Source organism: Rutilus rutilus (assembly GCF_951802725.1).
Source record: "Rutilus rutilus genome assembly, chromosome: 12".
Taxonomy (NCBI): domain Eukaryota; kingdom Metazoa; phylum Chordata; class Actinopteri; order Cypriniformes; family Leuciscidae; genus Rutilus; species Rutilus rutilus.
This window is the reverse complement of record NC_140217.1, coordinates 7106238-7122750: the sequence shown is the minus strand read 5'-3', so window position 1 is coordinate 7122750 and position 16513 is coordinate 7106238. Positions and strand designations below refer to the sequence as shown.

Here is a 16513-nt window from a genome sequence, read left to right as displayed (position 1 = left end):
GGTAGGGTACATTATTTAATTTACAAAATAGCCTAAGAGCAAAAAAAGTTAAAAATAATTAATTAAAATTTAATATAACAAAATAAAAATGTAAAGCATGGAAAGTCTACCCATCTTGACATTTACAACCTCGTAGTTGTCTTACATTTTGCGACTCATTCCGATCGATTCTTTCGAACAATTCGTTTCAAATAACTTGCATTCGAAACAGATAAAAATACCGAAAGCTGTAAATATATTCACTACGTTGTATTTGCAATATTTCTGCTATTGGGCTATGGTAACTTACTTTTTATGAAAAAATGTACCATCATTTTACTTCAAATAAAAAATTTAATAAAAACATGATTACAGTTAAACCATGGTAACCACAAATTAACCATGGTTTTGCTGCACTAACCATAGATTAGCCATGGTATTTGTTGTAAAATTGTGGTTACAAATGGTTATCAATCCGTCAAAAAAAAAAAACATGGTTACCTCTCTTTTACTATAATAAAACTATGGTTTTAATTTTCGTAAGGGGACAGTCCCAAGCTCTCGGTTCGAATCCAGTTGTTCAGAATCAGTGATTCGTTTAAAAGATACAACTCCAAACTATGATTCGTTTTTTAAAAAAGGATCAGGCATTTTTAAGGATAAATTTATCAATACATTTCCTCACTGACATTTTAATTGCAATTTACTAAATCCAAGATGTACCTCATGTCAAAGATAAAACTTTTTTTTTTTTTTTTTTAAATAGTCTATCTCTGGTATTTATCGATTTTTATGTTTCTGTCCCTATTAAACAAAGTTATTTTGGACCAAGGATCTAAATGAACATGAGCATGGATCTGAATCATCTGACCCGCACAGCGCCCCCTGTTGCCATTTATATAAATAAATCTACCATTCAAAGTTTCCACTTTTCTTTTGGCTGGAGATTGTTAAATCGGTAGATATGTAATTACCTGGTTTATATATAGTACATCGACACAAACCTCCCAAAAGTTCCTGTTATTTTATCTTAGAGCTCTTACATTCACTTACTGCTATTGAACATAAATTAACTTAAAGGGATAGTTCATCCAAAAATGTAAAAAGCTGTACGAGTTTCCACCGTCAACGGCACCCATTGACTTCCAGAGTATTTTATTCCTACTTTGGAAGTCAATTGGTGCTGTCTGGTTACCATCATTCTTTAAAATATCTTCTTTTGTGTTTAACAGAAGAAACTCATACAGGTTTGGAACAACTTAAGAATGAGTAAATGTCCCTTTAAATGTCTTATTCATAACTTTCCATAGAAGTTGGAATTCAAATGAAAGAATCCTAGTACACCAACGATGCAAAGGCATGGCATGGTGTAATTTCTTACAATGATGACAATCTTAAAGAAATTCTATTCAAAGTTATGTTTTATTTCATTAGTTGTAAAATAGTCCCATATGATGGTTCGTACTACAAAAACAAGATTGTGTCGATTCCAAACCTCCAACCTCCTCTCCCACATAAACCTTTACAATCTGGAAACAGAACAAAAAGTCACAATAACCAACATTTCAAAAGATCTACTGAGCCAACCTCAACTAAACCCCAAATAACAGGGCTGATCCAGAAACGCTCTAGAGCTGCTTCATCGACTCTCTTGAAATAACTGCACTGACGGGATTGTAAGATAATGCTTGGAAAGCTTCTCAATCTAGTCCGAGCCTAGTTTTGATCTGAATATTCAGTCAAACAGACACACTCTATTGCTTTGTAGGAGTAAAGATAAAGTGATGATGTGTTGGCCCTTAGCAAGTGGAAGTTATAACCCGCTTCAGAGGGTAGAAGTAGCTTTAGTGTATTTTGGATCAGACCTTCAACCAAACCCCTAATAAATCGGACTTTTTAATATTAATTTGAATACATCTTAAAATTTGTTTGGAAAATCTCCCTGCATCAACAAAAGATAATTAAACACACCAAACCGTGAATAAAAGGACATGAACAAAAAAAAAAAAAAAATCCCCTAACGTTTAAAGAGTCGTCTTCAGATGCACATACGAAGCATGAAATGTTAGGGATGGCAGTTAGAAAAAAGACATGATCTTCCCTTTGGTGAGACACAATAGCTTTCACTGATTCTGTACATCGAATTCCAATTCTAAAGCCACGGCAAGCCATGAAATTCTCCATGGATGTGCTCTCAATCCTACTCGTACAAAACTACTTCTCAGATAAGGGAGATTTCGTTTTTTTTCTTCGGAACCCTGAGAAATATCTGCAAATCGAATTCGTTTATTTCTCCAAACCACTTAATCTAATCTAGCGTAATGCAGTTTCAAATGAACCTTTGGGCCAAACAAAGCATTTCAAACAGTCGTGTTTATCTCAATTCAGTACATGTGAAAAACGCAACTCTACAAAAGAATTGCGAAGTATTTTTAATTACATTTTGAAAAAGGCATTGCGTTCCAGTTGAAATGTAAATCGAGTGCTTCAAAAGAGTAAACAGATTCATTATGAAAGTACAAATTTGTTGCACTCGCTTGGAGTCCAAATCTAATTTCTCCATTTACAGGGGAAGGCAAAAATGTTTAAACGAGGCTTTAACACCGACTCTTGATTAAACATTTGTTAAAGAAGAGGTTAAAACAGTAGGGCGAGAGTGAAATGTTGAAGTTTTTGCTCTTCGGGGGTTTCATGAGAGAGTGAAGTTGTGTCGCCTCTTATTTGGCTGCAACTTCATTCTCAGCTGGTTGGCCTGTAGCGGTTTCTGCAGTTTTAGAGGCCTGTAACAGACAATACAGCAGACAGAGAAGTGAATCAAGAGACAATTGACTGATGATACAGTCAGTTATGTAAATTAACCAAAATGCTCTAACAAAAAGGTTTACAGTGCACACATAAAATTCAAGCCGTTCCTTTGTGCAGGCTGACGCTATTTTCACATAATTAAAATGAATGGGGACAGTCAGCTCCGTAATGACAAAAGCATCATAAGGCTAAAGGCCGGTTCACATCAATGACAATAACTGTAACGATAAACTATAATATTACACCTGCCAAATGCAGGTGGATTTCAGCAGTGCTTGAATTTCGACATGGGATTGCGCTCGTTCCCGCAGATTTTGCGCTTATACTCAAAGTGCGCGCACCTAAAAGCCGCCTCTCAGTACTAAATTGAGTTTGTATTTGCCGCTTATTGCGCTTAAACAGTCAAATACACACAAAATAACGTCAAAATGCCGGTCTTGGCGAGTATTCACTTAAACACAGTCAGTTATGTTTTAAGTGAACATAAATAGTTGGGAAAGAAAATGCATGTGTAACAGTATAATGGATCAGTGCGTCCGGTCTTAAAGTCAGTGCTGAATACAACGCAAAATCAACAAAATGTCGCTTTTTTTTTGCAATCCTGCATAATTTGTCATTTCAAAAATGATTTTAATCACAAAAATAATTGATAATATTATCTACATATGTATTTATTTAAAGCTGTAATGCATTATTTTCACGAGGATACAGACCATATCCATAGTAGGAAAAAAATATACTATGGAAGTCAATGAGACCAGACACTGTCTGGTTACTGATATTCTTCTAAATATCTTCCTTTCTGTTCAGCAGAAGAAAGAAATTCATAAAGGATTGAAACAACATGAGGGTGAGTATATGATGACAGAATTTTCCTTTTAAAGTGGAGTATCCCTTTAATAATGAGTGTACTCCGATTGTATTCGTCTGAAAGAAGAATGTCATATACACCTAGGATGGCTTCAGGGTGAGTAAATCATGGGCTAATTTTCATTTTTGGGTGAACTATTTCTTTAATTACTTGAGAATATTTTACTTATGTTAGGTAGTTTCTTATTGCTGTGGTTTACTGGTCATATTTCCCACATTATTGCCTTAATCCAGTGTTTCTCAACTGGTGGGTCGCAGTCAAAGTATTTCTGATGCAAGACTTTTATTTTGAAAGATGTTCATGATGACACTTCTGTCAGAGAAAAATGTGCCTGATTTTTTATCTGCGGTCAGATTAGATGTTATATGTCAGTGTCATTATTCTAACGTTATTTTCGTAACTTGTTACGAAATAAAAGTCTCTCACCTCAGAAAAGTGAAAACTTTCCTGTCCTGTCAGCCGTTATACTGTGCTCGTAGCACGCACGCTCTTCAATTGCACGCGCAAATGTGGCGGCGCGCGCTGTATATCACTTCACTATAAATAAAGCGCAAAAGAAATTACGAGCATGCAACGTCGTAGTTATGTTGTCAATTAGCAAGTCATGAAATTATCAAAAAGTACCAATAAATAATACTTTGTTTGTTAGCTGGAAAGATTCGCATGCAGGTACTGTATTCATCAGGAGCAGTTTCCATGTTTCATTAACAATTCATGTTAGTATTGTGCATTTATTTACCATGGTAACTGTTGTTTCCGTAACCCAAAAATGTCAATTTATTTTCACAGTGTCATTTTGTTTATTTTTAAATGACTGTGGTGGCTCGTACCAACTTACTAACTTTACTGTATTAACAAAAAATATTTTGGGACTGCCATTTAATAGCCTTACCATACACTGCTTGTTCATCAGTATTAGTCATATTCTTACAATTTATGTGTTTGTAAAGTGGGATGTAGTTGTGTGTCAACCATTTTTGTGAAATAAACTGGCTTGGTTTTAAAAAAAAGCAAATCTTTAGATTTAAAAAATAGATATTATAAAAAAATTATATTTTTTAAGGAGTTAGGTTAAAAAACAAAAAACAAAAAAAAACTTAGGTCACGGCTTAATGACCATAGGAAAATGTGGGTCCCATGGCCAAGCCAGTTGAGAACCACTGCCTTAATCCATACAACTTGCAGGCCATATTCTAAGTTACATGAAGCCATATAATAGCTTTGTGGGGGAAACAATGAAATAAGTTATTTGCTGAAAATTCCTGTGTATGTTGTACCCAGTTTTTTGCAAAAGTGATCTAGTAGATCTAGTATGATCTATAGATCTAGAACAGACATGGAGATTGTCGATGTATAAATGTTACATTTAGATGTTTTAAATGTTTGTTTTGTTCCTCAAAGCTTCCATACCGCTGTTGTCTGGCTTCTGAAGATTTGTAATATAGCACACAAGACATCTGGACTACCTTATGGAGCTTTAATGGTGCATTTTTGGCTCTTGACAGCATCTGTCCCCATTCATTTTTCATTGTATTGAAAAGTGCATTTAGGAGATATTACTAAAGAACAGGGATGCAAACACATGTATGGTCAAAAAAGAGAGAGGTTATCGAAGCCCTCGCCCCACTGCAAATATCCAGATACTTACATAACTGTGATGAATTTAAGTTATCATTTTGCAGTGTAAGATTACAGTTAACACCTTTAAATGTGACATAAATGTATTTTTATTAAACTTAGTGAGTGTATAAATCAGCAGCAAAAAGTAATTCTTGAGAAAATCTGCACAGTAATTTTATAAAATCTAAACATGTTAATAATTTTTTTTTACTATTAGTACTCTTATAAAATTCAATCAGGCAATCATACATTTCACAATTTTATATTTATATATGAATGTCAAGAATTCAGAAGAGTATATATTTATATAGCCTACACTACACAGAAATAATATACAATTAAATTATGCTTATTTTAAATGTATAGTGCAGGCTAGATATAAAAATATAGGCTTTTAATAATCTTTCATTGCGCAAAACCATGAAAATATGAAATGCTTCAAAACAGAGCGCACAAAGCGCGTATGCGCATCGCGGGTGCAGAATGATGTGCTCAAAGCAACATGGAATCACAGTGTGCAGCGCTGCACAAGTGCGCATTTAAAATTTCACATTATAATGTGAATATATCATATTGGAGAGAGTTTTACTGTGCACCCTGCTGTAACCGGACGAGGCGCGCGCGCTGTTTGAATACTGAATGGAGAATGATTGACAGCCGCAGAGGAGGGAAAACGAGTTTCCGTAAACTTTAATTTAATGATGTAAATAGACTTCTGTCCCTCACATTAAGCTATGGAATGGCTTCAGATGACTTTGTGAAATTATAATCAGAACCAAGTCACCCAAACTGACGTGAAAAAAGCGGGAGGCGCCGAGAAGCGCGCTGTTTGCATCCCTGAAAGAAGAAAAATTCATGTTTGGAAACATGATGAGACCTCACCTTCTTTTTCTTCTTCTTCTGTGCTTTGCGACTTGCAGAACTCTGGATCAGAGACTGAAAATGACAGAGAAGACACCAAAACATCAAGCTAGGAGAAACCTATTTAATTTAAGATTATATTGGTCTAACATACCTTTAGTTCAGGATCTTGAACATCCTGTTCAGACTTGTAGAGTTCTGGTTCAAATGGTCCACTGGTGATTCTCAAGGGCCCATTGGCCATCAGCAGCACTGTGAACTTAAACTGAGCCACGAATTCACCTAAATAGAGACAAGTGGAAAGAGGGATTTACCATTTGAGCAGGTAAAGAAAAGAGATAAAGCAGGGGAAAAAATGGTGCAATGATAATGAGACTGACCTTCTTTTTCATTCAGTACAGTAAAAGGCTGCAGAAGCTCATGTTTAGCACACTCTACCACTCCCAAACGAGCTTTCCCTTCATCCTCAAACGCCCTGTCGGACACAAAGAAGTCTTTACAACCAAATTGCCATGAATTCTTAAAGGGACAATAAGTAGCTTTTTAGGTATTTTATTATCTAAAATCAATGTTTTTATTCATAAATATGCCCTCAATGGTGTACAAATACCTATGCCAATGATCAGACTAATCCTCGTAAACGAAGAATTTATTATCTTTATATACATGGGACGGGTAGGTCCACGGAGGCTCATGTAGTTCCGCCATCTTGAAAAACTATAATAGCAGAGAGGGACAAAAAGTACTAGGCCAACGCGTTTCCACAACGCGTTTCGTTCAGAGCCAGCGTCACGTGACTGAAGCCAGCAGAAGCGGAGGAGCAGAGCAGAGAGAGGCGCTTGTCACTGCCGCGGCGAGTTTAAAAGGATGCACTGCACGGTTATTTATACACCGTTCATTCATACATATGCTGAGTCACAGGATGAGTCCTCGTCGTCGAAAAAGTCCCAAATAGACCGTAAAAGGAAACGTGACCGGAGATTACAAAAACAAGGGTTAATGTCGGGATAGCTAATGCAGGAGAAAGCTTTCAAAAGAGACCCTGAAGTTGCCTGCTTTCTTCTCGACAGGTAAGTCAATGTTACGGTCGTAATTACAAGCTTTTTTTTTCATTGCTTGGTTGTGTACTTTATTATATAGACAGTAGAACATTTATAGTTACAAGTTAAACAGGCTCTTTGATGAATAGCAGCTATTGAGTAAAGTAACGTTAGAGAAGGCACGGATGATGATGATGATATCTAACAATGCACGTACTTCAAAAATATAACGAATAAAGGCGGCATTACTACTAACTACCATAGTTAATGTTTTTCACAGTCAGTAATTTATACTGTAACATTCTTTTTTTCGTTGATTCAAGTTTCAGTTTGTTTTAAATAACAAACCTGTTCACCCGAAGGAAAACTCGAAGTGCTATTATAAGACATCCTGTCATAGCTTTTTGGTACATAACTTCTACCGTAGATGCAACGCGCATTTGAAAAAGTGAGGCGCTGGAGAGCATTATTCGTTTGAATGCAAAATACAATTTCACCACTAGATGGGGGAAATTCCTACTTAGTGTCCCTTTAACCATTGATCTATCCAGCAAGTTTTAAATTCATTCTTCTAGCATTCTCATGTGCCAATACAATTACAAATATAGAGCACATTATCAAAAACTCCAGAACATCGTTCACGAAAGTTCTCACAGCGTTCTGTACATCACCTGCTTCGTTCATTTAGGAACAGACTATCTAATGCAGGTGCAGCTCTTTGCTAGCAACATGATTTAGCCAAGTTATGAACCTAAGGACTGAAGAATGGTTCTGCCCACCTAAGAGTGAAGGGCATAGCGTCAAAGCGTCTCTCCACCTCACTGAAGAACATTCTGGAGGTCTTCATCTTTAGCCCATACTGCTTACTGGGGTCCCGTTTGTAGATGGTTGTCCTCTGGCCTCCATCTCTTGCCTATGGGAAAGATCATTCAGACTAAATGTCCCTTTGTCTCCATTGTTTGAGATCTATGGGATTACGATCAAGATTTACAATGGCAGGTGTCGTTCGTATAGTGTGGGTATCACTTACCTTCCCCTCTCCTGTGCTGATCAGCACATCCACGGCATAAACTTCATGAACCTCAAACTCTGCCTTCTCATGGTCCTTCCTGTTATGAGACAAACATGTGCTTGCAAATTTTGCTGCAAAAAGTTCTGAGTGGCATTTCATTTGTTGCTATGTGGTTGCTTGCTTTGTTAAGTCAAAAGAGCCTAGCCCGAAACTTTGTCCACAAGATTTCATCCAACAGGCAAAAATCTTACAGATAATCAGCCATTTTTAATAATACTAGAATACTTATCCCACCTTTACAAGCTGATACTGCAAGTAAACCATTTGTTGATCACTTTCCCCCAAAAAATGAAACACTATGTATCTGTGGTGGCATAAACACCTGCTTAATTGAGAAAATAAAGGAACAATATTGTGTTTTGTTCTATACCGTTGTTGATCTGTAGGGTTCTGGATAATGGTCTTCTCTCCATCAATAACATGTTGCTTTAGTTGATGGGACAGCATACCTATCCATGAGCAAAAGAGGAAAACTGTGAATAATGGCACATGCTTCAAAGAACAATGGGCAGATCACAGTCAGATATTCATATTGGCTTCTGCAGGTACTTTGAATTGCTTGGCTTTCATGTTTTGCGTGATTAAATGTGATTAACGGGTTAGTTCAGCAAAAAATTAAACATGTCTGAACTTCCATTTATCATATTGGATGTGCTCTATTGTATGCGTGTTGATCAATGTTTATATGTGAATAAAAGCCTAAATTAAATCTGTTCATCATATAAAGCAATTGTGTATTCAGAAGACTTAATTAACCTCTCAATTCATATGGATTACTTTTATGATCTCTTTATGAACTTTTAGAAGCATCAAGTTATGGATGTGTGGAATCCAGAACCCAACCAAGGAAAAAAAGTTTCATTAACTACACAATTTAGAATACACGATATCAGGCCGATTTTGGCACGGTCATTTAAAACGACAATGGGCATTGAGACACAAGAATTGATCATTTCATCTCGTATAGTGTCATAGCGGATGACATCCAACGCCACGTCTGCAACGCTTTACAGCGTCCCGACAGAAAGACTAGTATGCGAGATCCGTCACATCTGTGGCACTGACAATAGAGTGGTGCAGGTATGACGTCACTTTGTAGGCCAACCGGCAGTTAGCATCACATTGGTTCCCTTGACAAAAACCCAATAGGATTTTTCCATAAGCTTTTGGATTATCGCTAAATTAAAATTTTGTTCAACAAAAGTTTGATACTTGCACGTTTTGTCCATCGAGATAAATATCACAGATGAACACAACTTTTATGAATTTTGAAGCCTGAATGCCGTAGCCAGAAGTAAAAAGCTAAAGGTAGTCTATAAACGAACTACACCACGGTCCCACGACTTCAACATCACCATCACTAAGCTTCTGACAACTCTTTCAGTTATCATCTAAAAATATTTTCCCAGAAAGTTTAAGTTAGAATAGTTTATAAGAGCTCAGTTATAAGCATAACGAGACCGTAAAAGTGGACTGAGTTTACCAGTTCGGCGTGGTGACGTTTAATCTCCTCGACAGCCTCTGTAGTCCCATTTAGCCACTTGTTAGCAACCGCCTTTTTAACAGCCACATAACAGTTTAAAAAGAATCACAAGTGGGGTAATACTGATGTATTTTATGTCGTAGAATAAAACGTGAAAGTGTCTTGAGCTTGTGTTCACCACAGACTTTTTTCAGCCATTTAACCAAAACCCCATTCAAAAAACCCATTGACTTCAGGACGATGGAGCCGGAAGCGCTAAAACGCTAACTCGCTTCCACGTTTTGGCCAACAAAGTGATGTCATACATGCACCGCTCTATAGGAGCACAGAAGCTCTCCCGTACACCGCTTTCAAACATGGCGAAACTAAAGAGAGACGATGGTATTGGTGCTCTTAGGTGGAATTAGGCAATAGAGGAAAGGTTCATAGAGCTATGGCAAACATCACTCCTGCCTTTATGATGTTTCCTTGAGGGACTACAACGACACAGTGAAAAGGATAAATGCTGGCGAACGATAGCAGAGGCACTTCAGCAAACACGGTGAGTACCGTAATTAGTCTGTTTTAGACTGGAATTAGTCTGGAACTGGTCTGTTTAATTGTGGTTGGTCTGTCCCAAATGAAATAATAGCAATAACTCACCCTCAATTGGATTGCACTTGAATGAATGGGCAATCTTGTTCCAGGCCTCAGTTACTTGGTTGTTCTTCAAAAAGTAAATGGGGCAGATGGAGAAGATACAAGACTTTGCATGAGAAACAAACCATCACTATATTTGAATAAAAGACATACTGCCTATTCTCTACGATCTTGTGTTGAGGGGCTGGCTAATGGCTAACAGCTAATGGTCTTAGATGTTAAAGAGTTCCAACCTTATCTATTTTCCACTTTAATAGTGTGAAGTACGTACTAACCTGGTTGCCTGGTTTGACGAGACGCAAAGCTGCTTCGGCACACAGGTGTGCTGCTTTGAGGACATCAGCTTTCCTTCCTGTCACAGGTGCTTCCTAAAAGAAATCAAAATGGTATCACAGAATTAGGGGATAAAGAACAGTCAATCGAAAAGTCACTTGTTTTGTGTCTGGGTTTATGTTGCAATTGTCATGACATTTCTTACATGGACATAAAATTATTATTGAATTATTCTATTAAACAGTAGAGGAAACTAGTAACTGAAATAAACTAGTATATCTATGTAGGAATGAGGAAATTGGCTGCCTGGGAAGGGACATTTTCAAAACTTTGACCATTAAGGGACTGACCAACCAGAAATATTCCAGAGAGGCTTGTTATACTTTATTATTGCACTTTAAGAAGCTTTATAAAATAAAAAATGTAGAAACAGTGGGGGGGGGAAAAAGTATATATGCGTGCACACACACCTTGGTAGCTCCAATAACAAAGCTATGTGCCACGTTGGAGATGAAGCCATCAACATGTACTCCTAAATCACTGTTGAGAGAATAAGAGATATTTATGAGGGAACAGAGAACAGAGAATGTAGACACACAGGGAAACCTGAGCAAAGCCATTAAACTGTGTTTTCAGAGAGCATCCAAAAAAATGAACATAGTAAATCTAGCAAAGTTTTTATATATATGCGTGTGTGTGCGTGCGTATGTATATATGTATGTATATATATAAAATGTACATCTATAACACTAAACATTAAACTTCAGAAAACTAGTTAACAGCGCTGTGTTAAAACTAGTTAAGGGACTGATGGCAAATTAGACATCTTTCTCTCTTCTGACCACTTTAATCAATCTCTCGCTATTTTTTTTCCTCTTTTGGAAAGCCGTAGAAACGCCATTGTGGATTTATTTTTCTATTGCTAATTGAGCAAATGTGAATGCAAAAAATATATTTGTTGTAATTTCCATTCACCACAATAGAAGTTTACCCAACTATGACGACTTCCATCATAGTTGAGAACCCTGGGCATTTGAGAACCCTGGAAATGTGGAAATGTCCATTGCTGTAAACCTTTGAGCATCTCCAATTGAATACAATAAAAAATGCCATTTTTAAAATGACATGGTCCGTTATGGCCACTTCAATGTTTCATTTTTATTTTTGAATTTCACCCCGAATTATGATACATATTAATTTATTTGCATCTTTTTGTATTATTTACTTGTGTATTTCATGTATATTTACATGTGCTTATTGCTATTGAACTAATATTGGCACTCCTTTAGTGACATATTTAACTAGTGACAGGATATGGCACTGAACCAGTTTTCAACAGCAATGTAAATGTGCGGGTGTATGCCGTACAAAGGAAATAAGAAAACAAACTGTTTATTTCAAAGATGAATAAAGGACTGCTTGTTGATACTAGCCCCCTGATGGTAGAAGTCAAAGCTTAAAGGGATAGTTCACCCAAAAATGAAAATTGTCATCACCTAAGCCGGGCGCACACTGTACAATATATACAGTAATAGTCCTTTACAATTGTTGCTTGTCAGACTGTACGAACATGATCCTAAGCCATGTCACACTGTAAGATCCCAGCTGTCATTAATGTCAGACTGTACGACAGTCAAGACGAGTTCAAATCAGACACGCAAGGAAACTCGTCCGGAGTTTTACATCAATCAATGACACGTTCTGTGACCGTGAGATGCATCACATGCGGGATTGAAAGAAATCTCTAACGTTAATTTTGGTCATGGCTTGTCTTGAAAAGCAAAGACAATTTGACGGTCGTCATAGGAGAAGTCACACAGCAGGACTTCCACAGTAGGAAAAATACTATGGAAGTCAATGGCTACCGTCAAGTGTCTGGATAACAACAATCTTTAAAATATCTTCTTTTGTGTTCAACAGAAAAAAATAAAAAGGTTTGGAACAACTTGAGGGCGAGTAAGTTTCATTTTTGGGTGAACTATCCCTTTAATGTTCCAATGCTTCTACAAGGTCTATAAAAGAGATTTCATAACAATTGTGTTGCAGAATCTACCTAAAACACTTTATTAAAACCGATTAAGTGTGACATTAACGTGCAGTGTGAAACACAGAAAACAAGGGAACAAGCAGGAAGACACAATCGGAAGGGGCAGAGACGGCATTGGGATGTCACTGAGGGATAGAGTGGAGAACACTGCAGACAAGATGGGCAGAGGAAGGAAAAGACACGAGGAGGTCAGACAGACTCAGACGAACTGGAGAGGGGGTTTGCCTACATTTTCACCAAATCTCCATCTTTCATCGTGTAGTCTGGGTCGCTCTTCAGGGGAGAGAAGTGGCAGACACAGTTATTGACTGACACACTGGTGGGGAACGCAATGCCTGCAAGAAAGGACAACCACCAATCCTCAACAAAAAACTTCTGCATAATTTGTGAGGAGAGAAATATTTCAAATTAGACCAGCAGATTTCTCTGAAGGAGACTAAACCTGAACCGATCTATTCCAAATGGGCTCAGTAGGACGTCTCTTCATTTAAAGCCCACTCGCTCTCTTACTAAACCACAAGCGTTTAGCAACATCTACCTTTCTTCATGTCCTTCTCCTTCTTAAAGATCTTCCCAGTCTCTGCCATGATGAAAGCATCTCCTTTCTCGCAGAGGCTGAGAACTGATACTCCTGGTTTGGCTGCCTCGATGACCACCCTCAACGCCTCTAAAGAGAGAAGAACATAAAATAGAGACTAAAGGTGGGGTACAAAAATTTCAAAGAAGTTACTTTGCAAATCCATGCGACCAACTTGAACCTGCTGTGAAATTTGTGCGGGAAATCTTTCGCTCTCACTGGAAATTCCCAATAGTGTGGATTCCTACTAAAATAGCTGGATTCCGTACGAGAAAATTTCAGAATGCTAAAACTACATTTGGATTTACTTTTTCAAAAGTATCTACAGACTAAAACATGTTTCTCAAAGGGGTAGAAGTATTACAGTCCAGCAAAATATGTTTAATGGACACTGGATTCTGACAAGATGAACACTTTGGTGAATTTTCTCCTGATAGTAAAAATTTCGTATTAACTTTTAAAAGGGAGAAGAAACATTTCTCATATATTTTGTTGTTGATGCCAAAGGCTGTTCTTCAAATCAAACTGTACAGTATTTTGGTGTAAGTCTAATGCAGCATCTTTTTTAAAAACATTTAAAAAAAAATTAAGCGGGCGGTCACACTACAGTTTTTGTTCCATTGACTTCTATTCATATGCATGCAGGAGACAGGAAACACAAGCTCATGCAAAGTTTGGTGAATATATCATATCACGTGAAGACATGTGACCAAAAAAAAATTATACATCACGCCGTGATTTCTTAGCTGAATAAAAGGGGAGGGGGACTGTGAAAAAGGTGCTGTATGTAATTTTTTGAATGTACTAAAGCATTAAAATACCAGGATTAAAAAATCTTGTTGGTAACCAGACAGTTGACGGTAGCCATTGACTTCTATAGTAGAAAAAAAATACAATGGAAGTCAATTTGGTGCCGTCAACTGTACGGTTACCAACATTCTTTGGTTCAACTTGAAGGTGAATAAATGATGACAGAATTTTATTTTTTGGGTGAACTATCCCTTTAATACTTTTTAACATCAGATTTAAAGACATTGTTTACTTAACAAAAAAACAGTTCTTGCACTGTGTTGGGACGTCACTTGAAAACAACGTCCTGAAAAAAAGAAGTTGAGAACCACTTATAAAGGACCGTCACACTTTTCATTCTATTGACTTCCATTCATACTCATGCAAATGCGCGATAATCAAGATAATGTGAATTTCACTGTTTAAATGTTCAAGTTTGTTGAACTCTGACATGTGAATTCATATCACATGATGATGTGTGACCAACAGAAGAGCGTTAGTATTACAACCGTCGCAGTGTCCATAGAAATTGTGTGTGCTTGAAGTCTGCGTGGCTGAGGCTTAAAGGGTTAGTTCACCCAAAAATTAAAATTCAGTCATTAATTACTAACCCTCGTGTCGTTCCAAACCTGAAAGACTTTCGTTCATCATTGGAACACAAATGAAGATCTTTTTGATGAAATCTGAGAGCTTTCTGCCCCTCCATAGACAGCTACGCAACTACCATTGTGACGCTTCAAAACTTTCATAAAGAGATTGTAAAACTAATTTATATTAATTGAACTAATCCATGAGACCCGATCACTTTATATGATGAACAGATTTAATTTAGGCTTTTATTCACATATAAATATTGATCAGCGAACATAAACAGAAGCTCAACCAAACCTGCTTGATGCTCGAGAACAAACCTTATTGGTTCTCGCTGAAGCTCAAACGCGCTGCGTAACACGAGAATAAACCTCATTGGTTCTCGCACGTCAAGCGAACATGCTTGAGTTTCCGTTTACCACAACTGATGTGCGCACTGATGAATGTTTACGTGAATAAAAGCCTAAATTCAATCTGTTCATCATATAAATTAAAGCGATCGAGTCTCTTCAGAAAATTTGAACTAAACCACTCGATTCATATGGATTATTTTTACGATCTCTTTATGAACTTTTTGAAGTGTCAAAGTGATAGTTGCATAGCTGAGTACAGAAAGGTCTCTTTATTTGTTTTCCGAAGAAGAACGAAAATCTTACTGGTTTGGAACGACATGAGTAATTAATGACAGAATATATTACTGGGTGAACTATCCCTTTAACTCAAAGAAGATATGCAGATAACAGGTGCTTGAGCTTATATGATGGAATGAACTTCTCAACACATCTTCATTTCTTTTCAGCAAAGACGACAAATGTGGCAAAACTCAATGGAGCTCAAAGAGTAGTGCACTACCATTCAAGTTCACTGTGCAAAAAATACAATGACCTATAGTCATTGACACCAACTGCTCTGGAGTGATAATGTCAAAAGCCCCGTCAGCATCCCCTCAACATCTTCATGAAGTTCACTGTCTGTGTAAGCAATGCTGACAGATAGGATGGGAAAGCTCTCAAGGCATTGATCTGCAATAGTGGACATATACACGTAGAAAGCTCACAAATATGCCATGCCTTTGAGGACTAACCCCTAACAGCTGGCAATGCGAGAGCCACAAGTGTCCACTGACATGCACTGAGGGCTAATGCTAGCTAGCATTAGCTCCAGAAAGAGTCCCTTCATACTGTAGCACTGCAAAAAGTGCACAAGCTTTATAGACGTGCACTGGAGGAACAGCCATGCATTTAAAACAGGTCTTAAGCGGCTGCATATTGCATAAGGTCAGAGCGCTGGGATCTGATGTCCCACGCTGCTCATCTCGTCCTAACACATGGCATGCACGAGAGAGCAGCGTGGAGGCCCGTGTCACCGACCCAACACCTCCATCACTCGTAACGTCAAACTCACGGTTGGCGATGTCACCGCCCATCTTGTATTTGGTCACGACCAAGTCCTCGGCGATGGTCTGCTCTTGCTGTTCGTCGTCGGACATAGTTGCACCGGCTCTCAAAGCGTCTCTCTGTCAATACGTCGTTGAGCGGACAGCAGAAATCAGTCACGCTACCACAGCGACTCGCCGTCCGTCAGGCTCCGCCCACAGCCTCCACGCACAGCGTAGCCACGCCCACTACGCAGCCACAACTGAGGTGTCGTCATATACGATGGCGCCAAAAGCCAACCGAGGCTTTTGGATATTTTCCAACAAGGTCACAATAGTATAAAAATAAATATATTGTTTTCTTACATTTGTCCTATCTATCTATCTATGCGCAATCAGATTTCACAGTACGTTTTTTAAAACCTACACTTTAGGGGGTTAATCAGTATCTATGGCCGAGTCCGACTGCATAGCCTACTTTAGAGAGTTTT

At 37.8% G+C, this 16513-nt stretch overlaps 1 protein-coding gene across 1 annotated transcript; it reads right to left on the bottom strand.

The window, feature by feature from the left end:
• Positions 1-1382: 1382 nt before the first annotated feature.
• pa2g4a (proliferation-associated 2G4, a) lies at positions 1383-16273 on the bottom strand. The gene is made up of 13 exons (XM_084426066.1): positions 16052-16273; positions 13229-13357; positions 12920-13025; positions 11114-11183; positions 10646-10738; positions 10374-10437; positions 8619-8697; positions 8207-8285; positions 7956-8089; positions 6517-6611; positions 6291-6418; positions 6158-6211; positions 1383-2759 (listed from the first exon to the last, which is right to left on the bottom strand). The coding sequence occupies exons 1-13, from the start codon at positions 16134-16136 to the stop codon at positions 2697-2699; spliced, it is 1179 nt and encodes a 392-aa protein (XP_084282192.1). The 5' UTR covers positions 16137-16273; the 3' UTR covers positions 1383-2696.
• Between the last annotated feature and the right edge of the window lie 240 nt (positions 16274-16513).

What these genes read in the sequence shown, in the direction of transcription:
- pa2g4a (XM_084426066.1), bottom strand. Translation starts at nt 16,136, where the DNA reads ATGTCCGACGACGAACAGCAAGAGCAGACCATCGCCGAGGACTTGGTC. An exon ending in TGTACTGAATGAAAAAGAAG is followed by an intron (nt 6,419 to 6,516) that starts GTCAGTCTCATT and finishes GTCTCTATTTAG; the next exon opens with GTGAATTCGTGGCTCAGTTT. An exon ending in TTCAAGATCCTGAACTAAAG is followed by an intron (nt 6,212 to 6,290) that starts GTATGTTAGACC and finishes TGTCATTTTCAG; the next exon opens with TCTCTGATCCAGAGTTCTGC.